Source organism: Puma concolor, chromosome A2 (genome assembly GCF_028749965.1).
Source record: "Puma concolor isolate L17-30 chromosome A2, mPumCon1.1.hap2, whole genome shotgun sequence".
NCBI lineage: Eukaryota > Metazoa > Chordata > Mammalia > Carnivora > Felidae > Puma > Puma concolor.
In genome coordinates this window covers 116,228,883-116,243,702 of record NC_141668.1, presented here as the reverse complement: position 1 = coordinate 116,243,702, position 14,820 = coordinate 116,228,883, and the positions used below count along the sequence as shown (strand labels likewise).

General features: G+C 44.1%; 1 protein-coding gene across 3 annotated transcripts in view; it reads right to left on the bottom strand.

Annotated features, from left to right (window-relative positions):
* Positions 1 to 14,820, bottom strand: part of NR2C2 (nuclear receptor subfamily 2 group C member 2) — a 100,928-nt gene that overhangs the window by 22,389 nt on the left and 63,719 nt on the right. For all 3 annotated transcript variants that reach the window (XM_086697350.1, XM_086697348.1, XM_086697349.1), the window contains 3 exons: positions 5,085 to 5,285; positions 2,827 to 2,929; positions 30 to 209 (listed from right to left, as the gene is read on the bottom strand). In XM_086697350.1, coding sequence (XP_086553476.1) covers positions 30 to 209; positions 2,827 to 2,929; positions 5,085 to 5,285 — 484 coding nt within the window. The remainder of the gene's footprint in view (positions 1 to 29; positions 210 to 2,826; positions 2,930 to 5,084; positions 5,286 to 14,820) is intronic.

Sequence of the window (14,820 nt, the reverse complement as noted above, 5' to 3'; positions counted from 1 at the left end):
TCAGGCGGCTTCTTCTTATTGTTACTCACATTCCATTTTCATGCCCATCTCTAAGCATTTTTTCAGCCGGCAAAACTGACAGCGGTTCCGGTGATGTTTATTGATGATGCAGTCTTGGTTGCTCCGGCAGCTGTAGGTCAGGTTTTTCCTTACGCTCCTTTTGAAGAAACCTTTGCAACCTTCACAACTGACAGCCCCATAGTGACGGCCTGAAAGGAGAAAGAGTGTGTGAAGCAATTCAGCAAGAGAAGAGGTGATCCGCCACAGGCCCTGTTTCTAAGGTCACCTTCTATCAAGGTGACTGGCACAGTGTCAGATACCGGCAGCCACAGGACAGCCACAGGCCCGAGCATTAAGCATGGCACTTAGGTTCTTCCCATAATTTTCCTATAATCTTTAAAGTAGCCCTGTGAGGTCATGAAGGAAAAAGAGGAGCTCAGATAGGTTAAGTGACAGCTGGTAAACGGCATGACCTCAATGCTTTTAGTACACAGAGGACCTAACATGCAGGAGGAGCCCATGGATAACGGCTGAACCACAGTGTCCACTTGGGTGCATGCACCTGGTCCTGGCTCTGCAGACCTGGACTTGTGACACTACCCAGTGCGCCTATCCTGCTGACAGTGGCACACAGCAAACACCTGCATGACTTTTCTAGCACATAGGGTCCTACTCCTCCTCCATTTACTCCCTCTATGTGAGTCTTGTCCTGGGTCCTGGGGAAGCACAGGGGCCGTGACTGTGTAGGCCCAAGGTGAGGGAAGGGTGCATGTCATGTGGCTCACTTGGGTTAGGTATTCAGACCCTTTTGGAAACACAGTTCTAGAAATGCGTTTATTACACATGGTTCTTTTTTTCTAATCTTGTTTACTTTGGGGTTTCTAACTTCTAATGACGAACTTTTTAATGACATTAAGAAGAGCCCCCCATCTCAGTTACCCTTCCAAATTCTCCACGTTTTTCCACACACATCACACCTCATTTGTTCCTAGCTGGGACTGACCATGAAACTCCCCTGGTTTGGTCTTCTGTAACCCAGTATCATAGCTACATTGCTGGAAAGGATCATCACTGATGGCAGCTACTGAGTGAGTGTCCCACAGTCCTAAGCTCTCACATGCAGAGCCATTCCAAGTGTGTATTTGGAGGGTCTCAATTTTGTGTCTTTAAGAATAGTGCTAGGGGCACCTGGGTGGCTCAGTTGGTTAAGCATCTGACTCTTGGTTTCGGCTCAGGTCATGATCTCACAGTTTTGTGGGTTCAAGCCCTGCATCAGACTCTGTGCTGGCAGGACAGAGCCTACTTGGGATTCTCTCTCCCCGCCCCTCACCCACTCTCTCTGTCTCTCTCAAATAAACAATAACAAAAAAAGAACAGTGCTAAAATTCCTGTGTAGACATCACTTTTCCTTCTTTGCAGTGTACTTCCTTAGCCTCTCTAGACTTTAGAGTGACCTCTAGTATCTGGAGACTGTGGCACTGGAAGCCTGTGACTAGGCCATTCCTTTAAGCCCAGAAAGAGACTGACAAATGGGGAAGCCAAGCAGATTCTGTGGGCCTCTTCATTATGTTCATGCTTCATTCATTTGTTCAAAAGTTTGCAGAATGCCTCTTCCTGCTGAGCAAGGAGACAGGATATAGTGGTCTATACAAAAGGATGATGAAGACAGAAGCAGCACTGGCTTCAGAGAAAGGGAGGGATGGGCTGGGCTTTGCCCTGTTCAAGACAAGGGGTGGAAACAGAGGCAAGGCACCCTGGCAGAGCAAATGATGCCATGAGCTAGGAGTGGAACTGTAGCTTCTGACCTCTGTGGATGCTTGCCTGGGCTGTCTTCCTAAGATGTTTGGTCCATCCTTTTTTAGTTTTAAACAGGATCACAAAGTGCCCAAAGTTCCTAGGAATTCTGTTACCATAGCTTACCATAGACTAAAGTGGAGCCAATCATAAAACTGAGGCTTATGGCCCTAACACAGCTGAAAGAGTATCTTATTAAATACTTGTCCATCCTTTGATCGTTTTATCAGCACATTCACTAAATACTTCTCCATCCTTCCTGCTCACCTCACCTTCTACAGCTCACTGGTGTTAGCAGGCTGAATTTTGAACTTTAGGGCCAGACATCTTCTCTAGTCTCCTTGCACTCACATCCTAACCACAGAAGCCCGAGTTCTTCCCCAAAGACACCATGGGTATGGACAGTAAACTCGCTGGGCCCTGGCTCAGGAGTTTACTCCCTGGAATGGAGTAAATTACATCCATTGGTGGGGATGTAAATTCCCAATGGTGGGGAATTACATCCCCACCAGCTGGAATGCTTCTCTTTTACCCAATGCATACACACTCAACCTCCAAGTCTCACAGAATGTGACTGCCGCTGGGGGACCTTGCCTGACCCTGGGGCTCCAGCCAGAATTGCATGCTCCCTCCTCCATTACAGCAGTTACCACACTGGGTTATAGTGAGGGGATGACAGAAGATGATGAAGATGATGAAGAAGAAATAGACAAGTAACACATCTTGTGAAATAGCAAAGCACTGTGCTGATATTACCTAGATTAAAGAAACTGCTTTCTTAGTAGTATATAAATATATAACTAAGATTTACAACTCACAGAAACAGTACCTTGACTTTTTCTTTTGATTCTAATAATCTGACAAGTTGGTTTGCTTATTTATATTACTACCCCACTAAGAAAAGTGGAGTTCATGTTTTGAAACCTACAAACCCTACAGAAAATGTTCTCTCTCTGGTAATTCCCCACCCCCACCCCCAATTGGTTCATGACTTTGGACCATGAAGTGCACCTATAATCTAGGATTACTTACCAGAGGCTTTGTCGCCACAGACTACACAGTACTCTACCACCTGGGGCCGCTGGACGTCAGCCTTCCCCAGCAAACGTTCCACACAAGCAGAGTCCGTGACGATCTAAGAAGAATTGGGAAACAAGCAAAGTGCTGATTAAAAATCAGATCGTTAAAGCAAAGTAATGTTTAACTAGAAATTCCTAATCTTGGGTTTCTAAGCAGGAGAACCTTGGGCAGAACTGGGAAAATCCCACTTGACACTTAGCCGGATATCCAGAATGGCTCTGTTGCTCACCTAGACTATGCCCCTTCAGCTGTGGTGGTGGTGGCAGGGGGTGGGGGTGTGTGTGGTTTGTCCAAGGTCAGACATTGATTTTCACTGGTCTATTCTCCTATCTGGCTAGCACAACCACCCAGGATGGGGAGCCCCACGTGGGAAATCACATGCAGATGCCTCAACATGAAGATACTGCAGGTCTTTCTGGCTGCTTCTCCATTCCCATGAAACAGCTTAGAAGTATGCAGAGAGGTATACTGGGCAGTGAAATAATCAAGCTTTATTAATTAAATAAGTAGGTCTCTTCTTGAGGCAGCTGGTGACCTCTGAACATTGTTATTTCTTCTTCACTTGTACATGACTTTCTAGGTGACAGTGTTACTCATCTGGAAGAATACTGTAACTGACATCAATATGAGAAAGTGAAAAATACCTGTTATTAAATAACGTACCAACCGTAACCCTTAACATGATTTCTGTATGGTGGGAATATATACAGCAATTATATAGAATGACTTCTTAAAAACCATGCAACAAAATCAACAGCCACCTTCCCATGAACAAGGAGTAGTCTAAATAAGCAGCGAAGAATTTTGATTTCAGATGATCAGCATGTAGTCTGGGAAAGGAAGAGGTAGTATTTACTAACTGCATTAGGAGGTGTCTCAAAAGCACAGTTCTGAAAGCTGAACATAATTTGTGTCCTGAACCCAGCTCTATCAGAAGAAAAAAAAAAAAAAATCATTCCCTTTCCTTATTTTTCTCTACAGCAGAAAGTCCCCCCGACCCCCCCCCCCACTCAAAACATGGATTCTTAGCAGTATTATTCACAAGGGCCAAAAGGTAGAAGCTCCCCAAACATCCAACAACAGATGACTATATAAAAAGTGGTCTATACACACAGTGGAATATTATTTAGCCTTAAAAAGAAAGGCAATTCTGACACAGGCTACAACATGGATGAACCTTGAAGACATTATACTCAGTGAAATAAAATAAGCCACTGCAGAAGAAAAAGTATTGTAGGAATACCACCACTTACATGAGGTCCCCAGAATACCAAAGTCATAAAGACAGAAAGTAGGATAGTGGTTGTCAGGGCTGGGGGAGGAGGAATGGGCAGTTAGTGTTTAATGAGGACAGAGTTTCAATTGGGGAAGATAAAAAGAGTTCTGGAGATGGGTGGTGGGGATGGCTACACAATGTGAATGTACTTAATGCCACTGAACCGGGCACCTAAAAGTCATTAAGATGATAATTTTCGGTTATATTTTACCATAATTTTTAAAAAATTAAAAACAAACAAAAACATAGATCCCATCTTGACTTTCACTAAATCTGCTCCACGCTTGGGCACCATGAGACAGTGGCCTTGAGTTTGCTTCTCTAAGTGTCAGGCTTGGACATTCGGCGCTTCTCAATAACTCTGCTTTCCGTCAAACCCTTGCTCTTTTTGTTTCTCTATCTGCCCCCCTCCCCATCTCACCCTGCCAGCAAAGGGAGAACCATGGCAGAGATGGAGATGGTGACTGAGGGACCCAGAGGCAGCAGTTCACAGGAGCAAGTTAGGACAGAATGAAGAGCTGGGACCAGTCCTGACGACCTGGATGAGGCTGAAGTGAGCGTTAGGAACAAGTCAGTCCTCTCCAGACTGTGGTCAGCCCTAGATGGTGCCCCTAAAATGTCAGGGGCCAAGAACTACTACCGTGCAGTCTTACTTTAGTTAGAACGATTCTTTAGTGGCCTCAGTGTCAGCTTGCCCATGCCAGTCTCCTGTGGGCCACTGACTTTTTCTCGCTCAACTTCCATTCCATCTAAGCACTGCAGCTGGCTGCCTTCTGGGCCTTGCCCCTCACTTGCGGGTTTTTTACTTTAGCCAAAGCATAACTCTGCCATGCCTGCAGGTCCTCAAAGGAACTTCTAGAGATGGATTTGGCTTCCAAGACAGAGGAAGGGTCAGAAATAAGTGCAGAAACAAATGCCTATCAACAGGCCTCACCTGGATCCTGCCAGGGACGAGGTTGTCTGAGGTGGTGAATATGAGCTGCTTGGCACTGGAGGTCTCCGGGGAAGCCAGGATCACCTTCCCAGTTCCAGCTCCATCTGGGCTGGTCAGGATGAACTGCTGCTTGGGGGATCCGGAGGCGTCCACTGCGGTGACTATCTGGATCTTCTGTCCTGTCTGCTGGTCTGTCACAATCTACAAGACACAACATGGAGGCTGCTCTCACGGAGCATCATGCGACTTGTGTACTTGCAGGTGGTGCTCAAAGCGGTGACTGCCCAATGCCGTCCTGGAGTCAATGCTGGTCCAAGATGCAGTTTCACCAGTGCATGGTGAAATGAGAAAAACAAAACACAACCATGAGTTTTTTCAGAAACCAATGATCATAGAGCTAATTTTATTTTGGGATGATATCCTTCCTGTTTTTCATTAAAATGCCCTTTAGGGTGTGCGTGGGGTGGGTACTGGATGAAGAGTGTCAAAAGATACAAACTTCCAGTTGTAAGATAAATAAGTAGTGGGGATGTGATGTACAGCATGGTGACTGTAGCTAACTCTGCCATATGATGTATTTGAAAGTTGTTAAGAAGGTAGATCCTATGAGTTCCCATTACAAGGAATAAACCATATTTTCTTTCTTTTTCTGTATCTGTATGAGACGATGGATGCTAACTAAACTTACAGGGGTCATCAGTTCATAATACATGTAAGGCAAAGCATTATGATGTATACTGTAAACTTACACAGCGCTGTGTGTCCATTATAATCTCAATAAAACTGGAAAAAGAAAAGCTCTTTCTTTTATGAAATGGAGATAATAATAGTAGATGATAGGTTTAACTAAAAAAAAGAAAAAAAAATCCTTGGGGCGTCTGGGTGGCTCAGTCGGTTAAGCATCCGACTTCAGTTCAGGTCATGATCTCATGATTCCTGAGTTCGAGCCCTAAGTCAGGCTCTGTGCTGATAGCTCAGAGCCTGGAGACTGCTTCAGATTCTGTGTTTCCCTCTTTCTCTGCCCCTTCCCTGCTCGCATTCTGTCTCTCTCTTGCTCTCTCAAAAATAAATAAACATTAAAAAAAAAAATCCTTGTCCTGGACATAATAAACTCCAGAGAAATCCTGATCCTGATTTCTCCAGAGGCTACTACCATTCAGGGGGCCAGCTGTCAGAGCCTGCCTCTTCCCAGAGCCCCTGCCTTAACTGCATCAGTTACGATAAAAATAGTTGCTACAGCAAGAGTGACTTCTCATTCCTGCTCATGAAATTTTCCGAAGCTGTTCTACTCCCTGTCCTGCCTTCTTCTAGGCCGAGTGCCCAGCTTGGAGCACTGCCCACCTTCTCCTTGGGGACAGCAGGAGGGCCTCACAGCAAACAGGATTCTTGGGGCTGTTGTGGCTGGGCCTTGGACAAGCGGAGATGTACTACATCTCTGACTAGAACTCAGTTCCCTATACCGTATTTATTGCCAGGTCTGGTATCCACATCTTGATAGATGTTGCCTTGTGACACATCATTCCAAGGTTCAGACAGCAAACTTCTACAGAATCTAGCACAACACCTTTACCAACTATCCCATATGAAAAATTAGATAAGGTTGGTTGGTTCAAAAGCAAATGACATAGGTAAGAAAAGATCCAATTACCTAATATATGTTTACTAGGTGTTCACTATGTGGCAAGCACTATTCTCGGTACTAGGGATAGGGACACGAATACTACAGAGCTCCTATCTCGTGGGGTTAACCTTCTAGAAGGGAAACAGACTATGAACACTGATATTGTGGAGCATCAGTCTTGGTAGGTGCCTTGAAGAAAACTAAAAAGCAGAGTAAGTGGACAAATCATGTCAAGGGAAAGGAGGCGGGGGAGCCATGTTAGAAGGAAAGATCTCTCTGATGGAGTGATGTTGAGCAAACACCTGATGAAGCAAGAGAGGAAGCCATACATAAATGTGGCAAAGTATGTTATAGGCTGAGGGCACACAGCAAGTTCAAGACCAGAAAGAAGAGCAGACTGGGAACAGGATACAAGAACAAATCCTTAGCTGATGGCTGGGCATGAATCCTGGCATATCATCATTTCCAACTAACGTGTCAAAAGATCTTTAAGGATAAAGAAGGAAGATTTCAAAGAATGAAAGGAAGTACCTTTCACTGTTACACAGGCAGATTCCTGTGGCATACATACCGAGACTCCCCTGGAAAAGTAAAACATGAGACAGAAAACTTTGTAAGAAGAATTCTTTAAAAAAACAAAACAAAAACCTTTCCTACCCAATGAGGAACTGAAAGACCACCGACAGACTGGTTGACACATACTTCTCTCAGCTGCCACAAAAGGGACTCCTACCTTAGTTAAAAGGTAACAACCTGGCCTTTGGAAGGCCCTTACAACTTTGAGATCTAGGAGTTAAGTGTTTGACTTCCTTTTCATGTCTATCAAAACTTATCTCCTTCCTAAACTACTTTCCCTGTTACAAAGTCAGATAGTCACGAGGGCGCCTGGGTGGATGTCGGCCGGTTAAGCGTCATGAGCTTAAGATTCGTGGGTTCGAGCCCTGCGTCGGGCTCTGTGCTGATGGCTCAGAACCCGCTTCAAATTCTGTGTCTCCCTCTCTCTCTGCCACTCCCCCACTCGCACTCTGTCTCTCAAATATAAAAACATTAAAAAAAATTAGAATAAAATAAAAAGAAATGAGAGAGTCATGTGATTGAAAGGATCTTCAATCACCAGCTATAACCAAGGCATGGCTAGTAGAAGTCCTTCACATGTTCAGAGGTGATGCACTCTACATCTGAGTAGACACAGTAATGGGCATGTCACTACCTTTGCTGCTATTCCCAGGCCTCTTGGTTGAGGCATGGCAGGTATGGAGCTAGGGCAGGGGTGGGACGTAGGAGTGATGGGGTCTAGACAGGGACAGCTGCTCTTGGTGGCTGTATGTAACATATCCTAAAGCTCAAACTATTCTTTTCTATTTCCCCCCCAAAGGTTCAGGGTCACACAAGAACCCCAGGGTGACCCTTACACAAATTTTGCTGACAAACACAAGCAGGCAGACTCCTATTTAATGAAACCAAGGAAACACCGAACTGGGAGGATGTAGGGGCACCCATGTGGCTCAGTCGGTTAAGCATCTGATTCTTGATCTTGGTTCAGGTCATGATCTCCTGGTTTGTGAGTTCAAGCCCTGCATCAGGCTCACGGCGCAGAGCCTGTTTGGGATTCTGTCTCTCCTTCTCTCTGCCCTTCCCCACTTGCACTCTCCTTCTCAAAATAAATACATAAACTTAAAAAAATTGAGAGGATGTATGCAGACTTATTAAATCTCCTGTGGAGGGGCGGAGAAGAAGCGTTGTTGGTAGAACCAGTGTCCTCAAAAAGAGATGGTTACGTCCTAACCCCCAGGACCTATGAATGTGATCTTATTTAGAAATAGGACCTTTGCAAGTGTTATCAAGTGAAGATGAGTCCAGACTGGATTAGGGTGGGCCCCAAATCCAATGACTGGTGTCTTTACTACAAAACCATGTGCCCATGGAGGAAGAGACTGGAGTGGTACAGCTGTGAGCAAGGAACTCCAAGGACTGCAGGGAAGGACCAGAAGCTAGGTAGGAAGGCATGGAGGGAAGCTTTTCTAGAATCTTAAAGAGAGCATGGCCCTGGCAAACACCTTGATTTTGGGCTTCTGTGCTCCAGAACTGTGAGAAAATGAATTTCTGTTGTTTTAAGGCACCAAGTTTGTGGTAATTTGTTATGGCAGCCCTAGGAAATGAATATGAGAAGCAAACTGTATTTAATCTCTTCACTTGGAACAAATGTTCCTACTCTCTGCTTGTAAACAATAACGAATGGAGGGTAGGGAGGACTGTAATGAGGGAGGTCTTGTTTCCTGTGTGACTCTTAGGCCCTCCATAACTTGGCTATGCAGTACTGCTATGATGCTTGTTTTGAAAAGCTGCACTTGTTTCGATGTGACAGATATACTAGGGAATAATCTAGGCACAATGTAAATCTTTTGTCTGTTTATGCATGATTTCTCTGAGAAACAGTGTACACCCAGAAAATGACACCCAAGTGAAGTGAGCTAAGTGGGAACAGCCAGCTCTGTGCATGTGGTATTGCTGCTTTCCCTAGTTTCAGATCACCCCACTCACAATCATTCAAGAGCTATAATCCTCTCACACCCCCTCCACAAGTAAGCTTCAATATCTTTCAAGGCAAAGTGCCATATTGTATTGTGGTCATTATGTGTTTCTTAACTATTTAACATATATAAAACTACTGTTTACATTAAATTAAGTTCATACCTGTTTTTTAGTGTGTCACCAACAGTTTTTAAATGTTATGCCACTAAGCCCATTTCCCCCCACAAGCCCTATGGTTTCTACTGCAAAATTTGGCAGTGTGGAAATCTTTAGGAACGCATATGTCACATTATTAGAGCAGACTACATACTCTACAGGCCCAAAGCCCTCTCTACTTCTACCCTAAAAGGACCTCAATGTGACCTGACTTAATGCCATTCTCCTCCATGTTACCCACTCTCTGTTCCAGCCGAGCTGGGCTCATGATTTATGTTGTAAAGAAAAACCTGCAAATGGGATAGCCTAAAGGTAAAACCAGCCAATGGATAACTTTTGCTTGATCTCCCAGAGTTTAAAATTATTTATTTTTTTAATTTTTTACTGTTTTTTTGAATTTATTTTTGAGAGAGACAGAAATAGAATACGTGTGGGTTAGGGACAGAGAGAGGAGGAGACACAGAATCCGAAGCAGGCTCCAGGCTCTGAGCTGTCAGCACAGAGCCTGACGCGGGGCTCAAACTCACGAGCTGTGAGATCATGCCCTGTGGCAAAGTCGGCTGCTCAACTGACTGAGCCACCCAGGCGTTCCCCAGAGTTTAAAAATTTTAAAAAACTGGTTGCCAACACCTGAAGATAGAGTATTTACCATAAAAACTGGATTTATAGTTCTTGTGACAAGCTGGAAGCTGAGGCCATCCTGGACCTAAGTTCCCTGTGGTTATCAGCTGGCTGTGTGTGGCTGCCCCTTCAGATGGGTCATGGGTTCTCTGACTGGCCTTAATCTCCAACTTGACCACCTTTTCCACTGCCACCTGGTCCTGTAAACACCAGTTTGTGATCCTGAAATAGGGCTTTGCAGATAGAGCTGTGAATGGAATGCTCACTCTACTGCTTCCCAACTGGGTCACTGTGGAGCAGTTATATGATTCCCAGGAAAGTGAAGCAATACGTGTGTGAAAGCACTTGGTACACGGCCCAGAACATAAGAGGACCCTGATAAAAGTATTTCCTGCTCTAAGCTCTCATGTACTTCTCTCCTCATTGGGAAGCCTTGTCTTATCCCTTTCATTTCATCCAATCTCTCCCACTGACTACAGTCTTTCATTCATTCCTCAAATGCTTACAAAGAGGGTCTACTCTATGCCATGGGCTTTGCTAGATTATAGGCATTACGGAGATGGCTCTTGCTCTCGCTGAGCTTTTAGTTTAGTGGGAAAGTGGCAAAAAACAAGTAAACAGACCAACCAGTGAACAGTTTAAGTTTATGATAAATGTTATGAGGTTAAAGATCTGGCTGGATGGAGTAGGAGAAAACACAGGCACTTAGCCTTTCAGAAAGAGAGGTCAAGGAAGGTTTCTGTGTTAAGGCGGCATTTAAAACAAGATTCAAGGCTAAGAAGGGAGTCGGATTAAGGTTTAGGGAAAAGTGTGTTCCAAGAACTGGGAAATGTTCTGGCACATGGAAAGCCCTAAGAGGAAGGAGCTCTTAGAACTGACATCAGGTCCATGGACAATGAAGGCTCCCCTACAGGGGGAGGTGGGCTGGCCTTGCGTGGAGTCAGGATTTCATTCCACATACAATGGGAGCCACTCAAGGGTTCTGTCCTCCCAAACCAAGTCTTCAGGTTTCTTATTTTATATCTATCTTACATTACACTATTTTTTACACACACATACATTTAAAAATATATAAACTATATAAAATTTGTTAGACTGTTACAAGTCAGGGTATATTAAACATAGCAGGACAATAGTAAAGATCATTAAATTAAAAGTAAAGGCAAAAACCTGTTAAAAATTTTTTGACCTATGCAAAAAGGTAAATCAATCTTTCACTTAAAAATAAATTTTAAGGGGCGTTCTGGGTGGCTCAGTCGGTTAAGCATCTGACTTCGGCTCAGGTCATGATCTCACGGCTCATGAGTTCAAGCCCCGTGTCAGGGTCTCTGCTGACAGCTTGGAGCCTCCAGGCCTGCTTCGGATTCTGTGTCTCCCTCTCTCTCTGCCTCTCCCCCACATGCATGCTTTCTCTTTCAAAAATAAAAATTTAAAAAAATTAAATAAATTTTAACACATATGAGAAGTTAGTACCGCTCACAGGCAAAGATCAAACAACTATATTCTCCATTTAGCCTAACTCAATCTCTAGAAAGTTTAGGCAGGTAAAGTATTTCACAAAGCTTTCCTCCCTGAGTAACACAAAACAGTGTTTTCTAAACACATTCAGGATTTTAAGTGAGGGAATGATGGGCTTTGCATTTTAAACAGATCTTCCTAGATATTGGATGGAAAAAAATATAGGAGAAAAGTAGAAGCTGAGGAACTATTAGGATGTCCCTGGAGAAGCCCAGGTGAGAGCAGAAGGTAGTGGCTGTGGGACTGTGGAGAGCAGAGGACCACTGCGGGATACAGGCTGGAGGGAGATGCAACAGCATGTGTAGGTGGGAGGAGATGTAAGGACTGGAGAATGAACAGCCAGGAATGACTCTTAGGTTTCTAGCCTGAACAATGGCATGATGGAAGGGCAAGGGCTGGTAGGAATTCAGAAGTCTGTTTTTAGCCTGCCAATTAGGAGACGGCGGAGTAGATGTGTCAAGTAAACTACCAGATAGATGAGTTTGGAGCTCACAGTGTATTTCTGGTTTCAACCTCAATATAAACAGCTTAGAAGTCATCATTCCACCTTAACAACAAGACAAAGCAAGACAAAATGAAAATCAATGACTTCCCTTGGGCTTATCAGAAAAGTTGAGGATGCAGGGCAAACTCTATTTCAAAATCTGGAGAGAGGTGGATTCACAAAGTGTGAGATCTGCTTAGCTGGAGCAGAAGCCAACCTGGAGGAACACTCAAAACGTAACTGCAATGAGTTGCTGAAGACTCAGCACAGACTAGCATGTGAGTAAGAAACTCCTGAGTACCACAGGCTTAGGAGGGTCCCTCATACTTCCATGGGTTTTAGCTCCAGAAATCCCACTTGGTTCCCAAGGTGAAAAGATGAGAAAGATTCCCTGGTGGCTCTGGAAGGGAAGGGGAAGAATTTTTATAAAATGAACTCAAGGGTTTCTTCTGTAAACAAATGACTATTCCGCAGGGGAAAAAGGCTTTACACCTGAGTCTATCCCACCTGGGGAGAGGGCATTTCTTCAACTCCAGGCCCCTCAGGCTCCCTTATCTCATCTAAGGAGGTAGGCAGTAGAGGAAATTAATACACACTTGTCAAGGTCACAGCCTGCAATATGATTTATAAGAAGTATATATTTGGTCATTCAGATGACAAAAGTATATTTTTCAGATATATGTGATCTTCATCCACAGTTCCTGAAAATACTTTAGAGCCATAAAAGTGAAATGAGTGTCTTGTTATTAATGAAGATGACTTATGGAACCCCTCCCCAGGGCAAGGACTGGTTGCCAGAAGGATCAACCATGGGATGAAAGGGTTAGAACTTTCATTTCCCCCTCCCCTGGAGGTTCTGGGTTGGGGGAGGGGCTGGAGGTTCAATCAGTCAATAGTCAGTGACTTAATCAATCATGTCTATGTAATGAAGCCTCCATAAAAACCCAAGAAAACAGCTTTTTGGCCCATTTGGGAGCTTCCATGCTTGGGGAACCAGAAGACTTTTGTGTGTCACTAAGCTGTCTGTCCCCAAGTTTCACAAGGACAAAAACTCCTTTGTTTGGCACCTTGCTCTAGGTATCTCTTCATCTGGCTGGTGATTTGTATCCTTTAATAAACTGCACATGAATAAGTGCTTCCCTCCATTCTGTGAAATGCTCTAGCAAATTAATTGAACCTAAGAAGGTCACTGGAACTCTAATCTGTAGCTGGTTAGTCAGAGGTATAGGTAACAACCTGGGACTTGAGAGTGATGTCTGAGGTGGGACTAGGGGGCAGTTCTATCAGGTTGAATTGTTAGTCTGTGGAATCTATGCTATCTTTACATTGATAGTGTCAGAATTGCTTGGTGTTGTATATGTGGGACTCCTCCAAACCTGCCCCCAAGTTAGAACTAGGTCCAGGAACTCTTACAGGTAGTCCAAGGACAAAGGCCCACTAAAATACTGAGATTTCATCATAAGATTGTAGAATGCTTCTGCTCTCCCACCTTACCACCACACCAACAGGGCTCCAGTGTAACAGGATATTACAGCTGGAAGAGCTTTAAGATATAAGACACTCTAAAGAAGAGTATCCAAGGAAGCCCAAAGTCAAGAGGAGAGACCAAGACAAAGGCACTAGAGGAATCTGAAGCCTTTGGACCTATAGCCACAGAGAACATCACACATAGCTCAACACGTAGCCAGATCAACATAAATCCCCATACTATAGGCTCATTTATCTCAGCTCCTATTATCTAACATAGACATTACCTGATTTTAAAAAGAAAATGTACAAGACATGCCAAAAGGCAAGAAAAACAATCCAGAGATAAAGCAAGCATCAGAATCAGATTCAGGGCACAAACGTTGGAATGACCAAACAGGAACTTAAAATACAAAGATTAATGTTAAGGTCTCTAGACGAAAAGGACAACATGCAAGAACAGAGGAGAGAAGATAGAAATTCTCAGAAAGGAGGAAATGCTAGAATTCAAAAACACTGTAAAAGTGAAGAATGCCTTGATGGGATCATCTGCAGACTGGACACAACCAAGGAAAGAATCAGTGAGCTTAAAGACAGTGATACGGGAAACAAAGGCAGAAGGAAATGTAGATAAAATTAAATTTCCTTATAACTTGCAGTTCGTTGACAAATACTTGAGGCAGGCAGAGTAAAACATTCCTCCAATAAACTCCCTCTGTCCAGTCTTACTAGAGGGAAAACAACCTTAACTTGACAATAGCAAGGCCTCCCTTTTGCCTTTACCTCCCCCAACTCCATAGCACTGTATATAATCAGTCGTTCCTCACAATCGCAGGGCAGCTCTTTCTGCCCATGGGTCCCATCTCCATGCTTTAATAATATCACCTTTTTTGGGGCACCTGGATGGCTCAGTCGGTTGAGCATCTGACTTCGGCTCAGGTCATGAGCTCGAGAGTTAGAGCCCCGCGTCAGGCTCTGTGCTGACAGCTCAGAGCCTGGAGCCTGCTTCTCATTCTGTGTCTCCCTCTCTCTCTGCCCCTCCCCCACTCATGCTCTGTCTCTCTCTGGGAAATAAACAAACATTAAAAAAAATAAAAAATAATATCACTTTTTTTGCATCAAAGACATCTCAAGAATTCTTTCTTGGCCGTCAGTTTGGACACCCCCTGCCTCACCCCCCTCCAAAACTGCATCACATAGGTCAACAGAAACATCCCTAACTGAACTGCAAAGGCAAAAAGCAATGAAGGAACACAAAACAAAACGTACAAACAAAAAACAGAACAGAGTATCCAAGAACTGTGGGACAATGTCAAGATACAGCATATACATAACTG